The 12131-nt window shown below is 34.8% G+C and overlaps 1 protein-coding gene across 1 annotated transcript in view; it reads right to left on the bottom strand.

Annotated features, from left to right (window-relative positions):
- The window catches only part of LOC18604364 (ketose-bisphosphate aldolase class-II family protein), a 32642-nt gene extending 20943 nt beyond the window's left edge, over positions 1 to 11699 (bottom strand). Inside the window, exons 1-17 of the mRNA XM_088804434.1 lie at positions 11512 to 11699; positions 10460 to 10535; positions 9241 to 9321; positions 9078 to 9158; positions 8352 to 8428; positions 7488 to 7542; positions 7328 to 7376; positions 6973 to 7110; positions 6065 to 6143; positions 4755 to 4833; positions 4597 to 4640; positions 4239 to 4433; positions 3456 to 3531; positions 1272 to 1352; positions 1126 to 1206; positions 211 to 287; positions 54 to 108 (exon numbers count right to left, since the gene is read on the bottom strand). Of these exons, the coding sequence (XP_088660560.1) occupies positions 54 to 108; positions 211 to 287; positions 1126 to 1206; positions 1272 to 1352; positions 3456 to 3531; positions 4239 to 4433; positions 4597 to 4640; positions 4755 to 4833; positions 6065 to 6143; positions 6973 to 7110; positions 7328 to 7376; positions 7488 to 7542; positions 8352 to 8428; positions 9078 to 9158; positions 9241 to 9321; positions 10460 to 10535; positions 11512 to 11607 (1420 nt within the window). The 5' untranslated portion in view covers positions 11608 to 11699. The remainder of the gene's footprint in view (positions 1 to 53; positions 109 to 210; positions 288 to 1125; positions 1207 to 1271; positions 1353 to 3455; positions 3532 to 4238; positions 4434 to 4596; positions 4641 to 4754; positions 4834 to 6064; positions 6144 to 6972; positions 7111 to 7327; positions 7377 to 7487; positions 7543 to 8351; positions 8429 to 9077; positions 9159 to 9240; positions 9322 to 10459; positions 10536 to 11511) is intronic.
- Positions 11700 to 12131: the final 432 nt, after the last annotated feature.

Raw genomic sequence — 12131 nt, forward strand, 5'->3', positions numbered from 1 at the left:
AGACTCAGGTACTCCTTCACCTGACAACTAAAACTTAACTACATGCAAATTACCTGAGAGAACAAGACCAGAACTTTTAAGAGCATCATCTGAACCTGCAGCCATTATCTGGAAAAAAAAAAAAAAAAGCAGAAAAAGAAAAGGAACAACTTTCAGAAGTACAAATCAAGAGCTGTTCAATTAAGATTAAATCAATTCTTGTTCGCATACTGTAAGTTCTCCCATAGAGGCCCTTTTAACACCACCGGAAACAGGAGCATCCACCAATTTCAAATCTTTGCCTTCATCTGCAAAATGTACAGATAATTTACAATATGAATAACCATAATGGCAAACACTGTGGACTTTATCATTTTGAACAAAAAGAAACCATCATAGGCTTACCTATATTGCAGGTTTCTTTTAGCTAGTAGAGGTTTTGAAGGAAACTGGAAATTTGGTGAAGTAACCAAATATAATATGTGCAGTTTCAGTTTGAAATCAGTATATAATATATGCAGTCATTTTTCAACAAACTAAAACTCTCAGCCATGAGGTTTCTGTCTAATTTTCTTTTTCCCATCCTCCTTCAGTGACAGGCACTTCTTATCAAAGAGTGAATAACGCCAATTGAACCTATCCGTTAGGTTGTCAAGCAAGCAAATTGGGTGATGGGCACACGGTGCTTAATTTTTTGTGCAATCTCTCTCTCATTTTCCCAACAAGCAGAATTAATCACTTCAACTTCATGGATGTATTAGACTTAAAGAGCAAAATTCAAAAATCCAATTCTGATTACATTCTGGATACCAATTTCTATCTACCCTGGGAGTAGTTACAGATGCAAGACTGATGCAAGTAAGAGCATGGATAGTGGTACAAAAACATAATCAATTATCAAAATCAAAGCATCTTTAAGATGCGAGATAATATCATAACCTCACGTACTGTTAAATCATGCAGTGTACTCAAGGAAGACACTCACAAGAAAAAGGCGTTGATGGGAAGTGGGGGGAGATAGAGAAAAAGAAAGGAGGAAGGAAAAATGCGATTTGAATAACAAAACAATGGGTATGTTTTACTTTAAATCAGAAATTCTGCTTTGTGCAAGTGAAAAGTAGATAACTGAATGAAATGATTGCGTACTCTGCAAACGTCGCTCTAGTTGGCTCACAAATGCAGGGGAGACTGTGGAAGAAAGTATTATAGATGCTCCAGATGGAAGGGCTACAAAACATACGAAGTGAAGTCAGGGCAGCTCATAAATTGCAGATAGTAAACTAGAGATATACCTGAAACTGCGCCCAGATCCCCATATAAGACACTCTCAGCTTGAGCTTCATTTGTGACCATGACTACAAGAACATCAACATCTGGAGAAAACATGTCAGAAACAAAACATGTTCTTACCTGTGAATGAACATGAGAATTTGAAAATAACAATTCATGATGTCCAATTTGGAATATTTACATAAGTGTACTCAGATTTGCTAGTGCAGGTGGGAGAAAAACCTTGACCTTGCATACAATCATGCTCTCAATGTTCCTCCAAAAGTACAAGAAACCAGAAAAATGAATAATTGTTCAGACGGACTAATTCATTTGCAGTTGCTCACACTAATTCTGGAACCACACTAGAAACAACCAGAGCATAAGGTTTTACAATTGTAATTTACCAAATATTAAGACTTCTATGAACAGATTTCTATTGGTTGATCAAAGATCTACTCTCATTGCTAGATTAAAAAAATGAGAGTGCATCCTTGACAGTGGCTTGCAACTGATGATAGAAATTTGCTCATCCTGAGAAAAATATAAGGTAGAACCTATCATTCTGTGACAACAAATTAAACACATTCACATTCTTGACAGCTTGAAAGGGCATATTATTAAAACAATCTGGTTTGTCCTCCTTGCTTAAACCATCAGGCATCAGACCCTCCCCACTTTGCAGTACTCCATATATGTATGAACATGTGTATCTGCTACTTGTCTCACTCTTTTTAATTAATGCATGATGCAAGTGACTTTAGAAGTTGATGCTCTATCCTCTTATTACTCCCTAATCTTTATGTCCTTGAATATACTCTTGCTTCATCTCCTGACACGATAAGCTTCCATAGAACTTCTTACACTAATTGTGCACTAGATCTGAAACGTCTAAAACAATTCTTCAAATACTTAGGTCTCCGTTTCCCTTCATGATAACCCTGAACTGCATTTTTAATTCAGCTCCTCATTAAAGGATCATGCATGTGTCTTTCCTGACAGCTTCAGCGCTTAAGTGAATTTGTTTAATGAAATCACAATCTGGAGCATGATACATCATCTGAGTCTTAATAGGAGGGAAAGAAATGGAACATAAATTATTTCATTAACCACTAGCGCATATCAAACCTGACTAGGGCCGCTGACACCCTGATGATTTCACTTTTCTTAGTGTAATAAACAGCCTATTTGTGAGATCCTCAATATAGATTGGAGCATGTCCAACAAATAGAAATATTTCTTATAGTCACACACACATTAATAAGCACTTCCATGAATCATGTTATTGCTAGTTAGTTACTTATGCCTCAAAAAGATTTGTTTGCCTGCTTTATTCTGTTAAATCCAAAATGTCGGCATACTCTTTTAACTCAAAAGAGTCCAAGTGTTACCATTCTCAAAGACTGTAGTACTCAAAAGAATTTACTCTAAGCTTGATTCTTATTTTACTAATATAATTTCCATGTCACAACAAACTCCTTGCATGAGTATCACGTTAAAGTTCCCGTCCCTGTTGCCATTGCCTGTGCAATGCGTTACTTTTGTTTTAAGTTACACGGACACTAATAGCAACCTAGAAACTAATAGAAGCAAGATTTCAGACTTTTTTATTCTGATAGAGATCAGTAGTTGTCAATTTTGAACTGCTGAAATCAAGACTATAATAGAACTTGTAATTGTTAGCTTGCAAGCAAGCTATCTACACTATTAAAGCTTTTGCTAAGGTGGGTTTTTGACAATGTCTTTTTATCCTTTTTATGCCAGACACATAATTATTAAATTATTTTTTAGCTTAAATGAAACAAGAGTTCATTATTCCAACAGTCTTTAGTAGAATTATATTTCTCATTGATCAACACAAGTTTGTTAAAATAGTAAGAGATAATAACAATCTAAGATGAATTTAAATAATAAGAGCCTGTATATTGTTAGAAAACAAGATTTGATATCAAAACTAATGTGAATGACTAAATGCCACATAAGGCATATGAGAACTTCATGCCATGGAGTGTGAGCCAACAAGCTTGTCTAAACTGATGTGCTAGACTTCCCAATGTTTTCCAGTGTCTAACCTTACGAGGACCTCACAACATAAACCTCTAATTCCTTTTAAAACTATGAAATAAATTTCAACCTTATAAAGCTCCATAAGTTGTTATTTCTTCATTCACTTGGATTGGTAGGGCATGGAACATGCCTCAAATTACCTTTAGATACATCTGCTGGTGAGGTTCCAATCAAGCCGCCAGCACTTTCAAATCGAATTAGTGTAGGTCTGTACACCTGCCATCCAATGAAAATTTGGAAACGTAGTTAAAGTTTTTTAACTTAATCTCTCAATCACAAAAAATATCTAACTAAAAATCCAAGAGGGGAACCATGGATTTATTAAAAAGGAATGAAGAACAAAAAAACAGAAAGTGAGCACATCACATGCAGAGTTTGAGGCCATCTAGAAGACAATATGAGGAGAGCATCACTTTTTCCAGCTACTCAATTCATGAAATAACTAGTGAATCCAATAAATTTGTCCAAAATATAGAGAACAAACAAAACCTTATAAAATATGTTCATCTGAACTTTATTCTCCTAAGGAAAACAGAAATGTTGCATATTGATTCTCGAGGGCAATGGCCCTGCCTCACCACCCAAGATAGCCAAGAAAAGGTATTTGAAGGTAAAAGTTCATTCAGAGCCTTTGATCTTTAAAAATTAAAAAATTTCACTTGAACTTCGGCTCAAGGTAAAAACTGCTGGATTCTGCAGAGAAAAAGTGAAGTGTAATGTGATTTCTGACTCCATTTTTGTCAACTAGAGGACTCCCTCATTGTCAAATAGAATACATCAGAATATTTTTTCATAAACCTGTATTGCATGAAAGATGCTCAATGCAGAAATTAATAAATTGAGACGAGGCAGAAAAATCATTACTGAAACAAAAGCATCAAGCAAGGAACACATAAGTGAAACAAACGGTAGTTAGGACTTACGTCATAACCAAGAACACAAAAATTGGATTTTACAAGGTGAGTTGCCATCCCAAATCCCATCGCTCCAAGACCAATGAAACCAACTCTGTTCACAGTTTTTGATTTGGCAATGATTTGACTTGCAAGTTGCTCTGGGCTGTAGAGTTCAGTGTTTGCTGCATCTGCGGTATTCACTCCATACACTTGGTCCCAAATCTGTTCAGCAACCATACAGCACATGCAAAGAGCATACTAAGTTTTAGATATAAAGAAATATCTCCATATTTCCCCCTTCAGGCAGAGGAATGTTGATGTTTTGTTTGAAGCTAGTTTTCTACGTGAATGAAAGTTTCATTTACAGAAAATTACAAGTAACAACCTGAACCAGTGGGGTATTATCATCTCCATTACCATGTGAAGACCCTGAAAAAGGAAACATACCAGGTAGTGAGAAATACAAGTTGCTCTGAACCAAAAAAAATCACCGCAATCAGTGGAGCTATCTTAAAATTAAACAAGAATCTAGCAGATTAGTACCAAGAACCAGTTGTTGATGAGCAGTTGCCAAAAGTGGAAGAGGAAAAGTAAGTGATTTGGCCATATCCAGAACAATACCCTTGAATTTAGGAGGGGAAAAAGAGATTAATTACACTTAGAATGCCAAATAAACAAGCTGCTGTACTAAAATGGAATATGTCATTCTGGAAAACATAGACACAAAGAGAAAAGATTATTATGGAACCTGATATCCACAATTATGTACCAATACATTTACAAAATTCCTAGCATAGAACACTGTCTTAATTGTACTATTACAGTAAGGTTCAAACAGTATTTTCAACATTCTAAGGCTCTTCCTCATCTCTGACAACAGTGTTGAATGACTTCTAGCAGTTGCATCAAAATTATAGGGCTAAGTCTCTGACTAACAGAAACTTTTCTGTCCACTGAAATATGACCAGGAAAAGCCTCTGCAGCAACTCAAGCTTCATACCCACAAAAGCATTCAATTCAAGGCTAGCAGTCACAAGATCCTCTGATTGAGGGATTATAAGGTAAATAATCTGAATAAATGAGGAGAAATCACAACAACTATGAAGAATAAGAAACTATCACCATCCTCACTACTGGCAAAAACGTGGTGCCTCAAATTTGTCTCCCCCAGTACTTCTTTATTAGGAAGAGAATAACTTTTATTTGTGTTCACATTTTCACGCTTAACGGGCATTTTTATTTCCAACTTACTACTTTAAAGTTAGAATGATTCCTTGTTATTACAGTTCCTCCCATCTTGTACCCTCAGTTTCTCTCTGTCAGCCTCAAACTCAACTTGAGACTTGCATGCAAACATGCACACACCAATAAAACTTACAAGCTAGAAGAAGGGTCAGCAATGCAGTTGCATACTCACTATTTAACTTGGCATCCCATTCTGATGTGGATTCCTTATGCTTTTGTTTGGTCTTCTAGTGTGCTTCTTTTTCATTAAATCCAACTAAACATATTTGTATGGTAACTTATTTCATTGTTAGAGACTTTATCATCAGTGAATCAAGTTACTTTAATACACACACCCACATGCACATTGATAACCATATGTGTAGCCATAGTGATAATTATAATGCCCACATGAATTACATATTCCAGATAGCTTCCAAATTTATCAGTTAGTTCTAAATAGAAAGCGCTAAAATAAAGCTTATAGTTTAAGTTTCAAAAATTTAGCAGAGCAGTAAAAGTCTGCAAAAATACCTGTTCTTTTTTTCGAAAATCAAGGCAGCTTAATCTCTCATAAGCAACTAACCAAACAATAAAACGAAAACATTTATCATTGTAGTTAAACTTACCAAATTCAGAATAAAAGGATTCAGGAAATGACATTTGACACTGCCCCTCAGCAACTGTGGAATATAATTCTTAAAAACCCTGCATACATAGTGACAACATCCCCACCCCAAAGAAGAAAAAGGGGGAAGAAAATGGGGGGACAGGAAACAATGATAGATTAAAACTCAATTAAAACCTTCCACAGCATGTGGTTTGTTTGAACTCATTCATCAAGGAAAGCATTAAAAGACAAGTGCTCATGAATAAAGGGGCTTTAAAAAATTACTAGCCATTTGATGCATTGTTCACCAGAAACTTGTACAGTAGACCAAATTACATACACTAGCAAAAGGAAATAACTAAATTCTAAGTTGAAAACCATGATATAGCCACTTTGCACTGACTTGATTTGGAGTTTTCTGTGCCCAATCTAAAGGGACTTGATAGTTGATAGATTTATTTATTCTGGAGGTAATAGGTAATGACAAGTAATGTACAAGCTGAGCAAACAAGATGGAGAAGCTGAACCTGGGAAGAAGTTTTCAAATACACCGTTTAAGAATATAAAGGTGATGAATTAATGTAACACAAAGTGTCTTTTTGCTGTGAAATTACAAGACAGACTCAAACATAAACATAGAACTATAATCACCAATTTCAAATCTTATATGGAAGCCTTAATGCTTCCTTACCAATTACTTAACCTCTAAGCATTAACAAGGGTGCCATTTTTACATCAATTAAAATTGAACATACGGAATCTTTCATTTCTCATATTATATATCATATATGATAGTATATGGTATGCAAAGATATTGGGCTTCAACTTTTTTGAATGTGAAAGCAGTCATCAAGGACCCAGAGAAAAATAGTAAAGCCGTCAACAGTTTAAAAAATATATTAAAAAAGAAATAGCAGCTTAAATCACCAAGAATTTCCAGCAGCATTTGAGATAATGTCATAGATTATCCATGGATGGATCCCAGCATGAACACCAAGAGAAATAGCTTCTACAGCAGCCATAAGATGAATGCCCTCAAGCAGCTCAGTGACCAATTTAATTTTGCTGCAATGGATAGGAAATAAGAAATTTAGAGCTGAGAATATATTTGGGAAGTTAAAGAACATCAAAAAGCATTTACTGTTTTTCTAGTGATTTCATTCTTTAAGTGACAGATTGATGAAATACTCTAATATTATGGAACTTAGCATGTCATTGAGGCCATTCATCTTATAGAAAAAATTTGCAGAACTTTTGGCAGCAAGTGAAGAAGAAAGAATACCTTCCAGCTCCAGTTTCACCTTCAAAAATGTAAAGCTTTTCACACATTGCTGCACATAAAATCCACAATGTGGCTCAGAAACAAAGTACAGTTTTAAGAGCATAAACCTACAGAAATGAAACTCATTTATAACTAATTAGTTTGCAAAAATGAACAATACCAGAGAGAAAAGGGCGAGCCTTTGAAATGGCATCTGACCTTCCTGAGGACATAACCTAAAAACATTTTTTTAAAAAATTTATTACAAATTAGTTAGAACTTTAACAGATAACAACAATAGAATTCCCAAGTGATAAGATACTGTGTAGAGTTCTTTTTTATAGTAATCGAGTATGAGAGGAAAGGAAGAGGCTTACTATGATGGCAGGTGATAGAAAGGTTGATAGGGTAAGGGTAATGTGGGATGAGGGGAAGGGTGCTCCTTGATAGGAGCTGTATATTTGAGGGAAAGGTATAAGGCAAGGATAGAGAGAACAGCTCTGAGAGTAGGCATTCACTTCTCAATCGGCCAAAAAGCTTCCCCTCCATTGTGGGAGATGCTATTTATAATGGTAGAGAAGTTCCGTGATTTGATGAGAAGGTGACAGTTGGCTAATAGGAGTGAATCCAAAGGTTCAACGTAGCATGTGTCCACAATGTCAAATGGGAAGCACCAGGCTCTCTAAGAAAGGTTAAGAGATAAGTGTTCCCTAACAAACCCCACTTTGTGCCCACCAATGCAAAACTCTTTCAAACATCCCAGGTTATTGGGTTTAACTTCATAATACTGCCACTTATCCTAGAGTTAAGCCCATAGCGATAATATATCATATGTTCATTAGTTAGACCAAAGATAAAAAAATTAATTCACAAAATGCAAAATAATAAAAAAATTATAAGATAACAAAATTATGCACCTATTGATGCCAAACCTCCCAAAAGAGACGAGGGAAGAAAATAAATAAATAACAGAAATTGAACCAATATATTTGCGGCTAAGCCAGAAAGGAAAAGAAGATTGAGGTTCATGTAAATGTAATATTACCACAACTTTTCCATTTAAATTGTCAGATGTTGCCTTATAGACATACGCGTCTACTACTGAAGTTGCCAGACCATCCTCTGCATGAAATATAAGAGGCCAACATGAAGACACACTTCAAAAGAGATGCCAAGCAAATATGGTACACAGTGAAACCAGATTAGAAAGGAAAAGAAGCCAATAAGAATGGTTAAGGGAGAACAAAGAGAAATACTTAAAATTGATGATTGGCTACTGCAGACTGAATAAATAAGAAACAAAAAGGCACATTGATTTTAAACATCATAAAATGTCCTCAGACCATAATTACCTTAATACTCTGAGAGTAGATTATGTTAGTGAAATAAAAAGAGCTTCATCAAAATTAATCATAAATGAGGTTCCTTTTCAAGGAATTAGAGACCACACAAGTCATTCTTGTCTAAAATGAAACAAGCAGCTGCTGAGAAATGCATCTTGAAATGACTAGATAAATATTGGCAGTGGAAAAAAATATACAATTGAAGTGGAAAAAGCGGAGGATTGGTGATCATTGATTCGTTGTTACTAGAACATGTATGCTGCAATGCTTCAATTGGTTTCCGAACAAACACAGCAAATAGCAGTATACTCGTATCAACAACTATGAGGTTTCAAGAAACAAATGGAGAACAAGCACTACTTGCCGGAAATGCCGTTCTCAAAGCACGGGTTATCACAACAAGCCACAAATATTAAAACCATGATTACCTCTGAGTTTCTTCTCCAGATTCTGGATGTATGATGGCAATATAGTTGAATGAAGAATAATGACTTTATCTTTTTGTAATCCTGTAAAATTCATAAAGATGTAAAATCTACCTAACAACAATGTGACTAACAATTATTTGACATAAAAATAAAATATGAAGACCTTTCAAAGCATCGTCATGACCAAAAATGACATCATTTATTTGATCCGCATGAGATATTAAGACAATCAAAGCCGCAACACCTGCATGAGATAATGGGAAGAGACAAAGATCAAAGGATTGAACACTAACTATTTTATTGTGTTTCGAATTAATTTGAATGGATCATATATTTTTACTTAAATAATATGAAAAATGATAAAATAATTTAAATAAAACACACACACACAAAATAATACGTCTTTTTGGCAATGTTCTTGTATAATCACTTATGCCTCCTAAACAGATGGCCATTACCCTGTACTGGTCCAACCAGAGCAAGCTCCAAGGAGGGGCTCATTCTGAATAATAGTTCCAAGCAGTCCTCCATGAAAAGTGTTTCAGGATCTCCGATCACTTAAGTGTCCAAAAACAGATCCAAGACCACCTTAATTGGCATAGGTCAGTGAGCAAACTCTTGATTGCAATCTCACACGGTAATGGAGGTTCCTGGATTGCATCTAAGACACACTGCAACAACCTGACCTCCCACCTAGGGGATTTGCTGCGAATAATTGCTGAATTTCAGTTTTACCTTTCCAGTTCTAGCCTTCATTTTGTTGCTGAATAACAGTCTCAGGAAGACTGCTTTTATAACCAATTCAGTGGTCACTTTCTACCCAGAAATTAAATGGTAATGGCTATCATCTCGTCCTAGCACTAGGAGATTGCCAATTCCCTATGAAATGAACCTTGCTGGTTATAATTGTTGAAGTTTATTAGAATCTTCTGAGATGAAAGCAACTCATCTTCTACAGTAGCATACTACCCAACACCCTCACCTTTTTATATTATTTTGGTTTCCCATTTAATTGAGCACATCTATTTGTCTATCACTTTCTTAAATAGAAACATAATTTTGTGACATTTACACCTCATATATATATCAAGATCATTCATTCTTGGCTCACGAAATTCCCTCGCTAAAAAATGAAAATAATGTATTGTAAAGTTGAAATTTGTGGTTGAAGCTGATAACTGCAAACATCATATCAATCAAATCTATCCTAGCTTAAAAACATAACAACACTTTCAAGAAAAAATTTAAAAGAAAACCCTAGATAAGTGGGACTTGAAAATTAGGCTCAATGATATGTGCATGTATCCCCTGCTCAAAGAGTTGGATTAACCCCCACAAAAAAAAAAAAAAAGAGTAACTAAAAGTGCTTAATATCCTATTACCTTTCCCTGTCTCCATAAGACTGATGCATTCAGTTCCCCCTAGCTTCAAAAACTCACCCATCAAAAGCTTTTGGACCTGCAGAACAGAAATCAAAACTCTCAAACTCAATTTGAAATTGCACCAGCGTTCTGATTCTGAGCAGTATAAACCCAAAATTCATATGAACTGCAGAGAATAATGCAAAGAAAGATACTGGACTTGTAATTTTAATGATAAAGATGGCATATCCTTAAGTGACAAATTATATGCTGAAATGTTAAAAGTAAAAGTTAGATACATCTATGCAAACCTTGAGCAATAGTTTTTAGAAAATTTATGCCAGACTTGTTTTTCTCATGTATATTAAACCACATTGAGGCTTATATGAGAAATCATTAGAGTACTTGTTTCTAGAATATAAAAACTTTGGCTTCACAAATTCTAGCTTATTCAGTAACTGGTTAGGTTACAAATGCAAACTCATAACACTAGTTTTCCATTAAATTCAAGATTCCTTTCCTACAATTAAAATAGGATAGCATCAAAAGAAATGTCAGTCGTGATGAATTAATGGAATCTTCACCATCAAGTAATGCTACATTTTACTAAACACTACAGTCATAGAAACTAAAATATCTAGATGAACAATGAGATTTTGAATCTTCAAGGATGAATAAATCAGTAGAGAGAGAGAGAGAGAGACAGAGTTAGTTTCGCACTTTGTAGCCAATATCAAGATGAAGTACTACTATTACATTCATGTTAGTCAAATATCTGCTCAGCGGAATCAAACTAGTAGTATTACAAAAATTCATATACTTGAACATGCAAGAATTTTTCAGATACCCATCTGTATAAAAAGCTCCAAATTGGATTAAATAACAAAATTATCATCTCAATCCTCAAATTTGGAGTCCTATGGAACAGTTGCCACTGGGGCTGATAAACCAATTATTCTGATTTATTGATTTGGATTAAAATGCATTTTTATCAAGAACCAAAATGAGATTCAATAACAAGTTGATTGAGCAATAGTCAACTGGCAAAACAAAAAGAAGTTATGATTTGGAACCTCAAAAGCTTGGACTCTGTAGCCAGCGCGAAGAAGCAAAGCAGCCATGTCCAAGCTCAGCCGATCCAACCCCACGAACCCAACAACGCCGGCCATTGCAGAATTCGGAGACACAGACACCAGTTTTCTTACCTTTCTTGTTTATTAATAATAATAATAATGCTTTGTCGTGCCACTCTCTCTCTCTCTCCCTGTCGACCTCCAAACGGTGGAAAATAAAAGTGTTAGCCATGCAAAAAAAAAAAAATAGAGATTGATGGGCCCCAGTAACTATTCAATCACCTCTCTGCATTATTTTTTTTCTTTTTTAATTTTGAGTGTTGCATGTTCAAATCTGTAAAGATTTTTCTTCTATTTTTTTAATATTGTTTTGCACATGGCATAATCTTATTTAGTAAAAAAATTGATTGCAACTAAGGACTACTGTTGGGGAGGAGGATCTCGGAGAGGAATAAATAATTTATTTATGGAATTTTACATTTGCACTGATTTTTTCCAACCAATCTTTCCAATTTTGATATATTTAAATATTTTTTATTTTTATTATATTTAATTAAATTTTAATATTTTTATTTTAAATTAAATATATTTTTATAATTAATTATTAATTAACTGTCTCT

The sequence above is a fragment of the Theobroma cacao genome, chromosome 3 (assembly GCF_053813885.1).
Source record: "Theobroma cacao isolate CCN51 chromosome 3, ASM5381388v1, whole genome shotgun sequence".
Taxonomy (NCBI): Eukaryota; Viridiplantae; Streptophyta; class Magnoliopsida; order Malvales; family Malvaceae; genus Theobroma; species Theobroma cacao.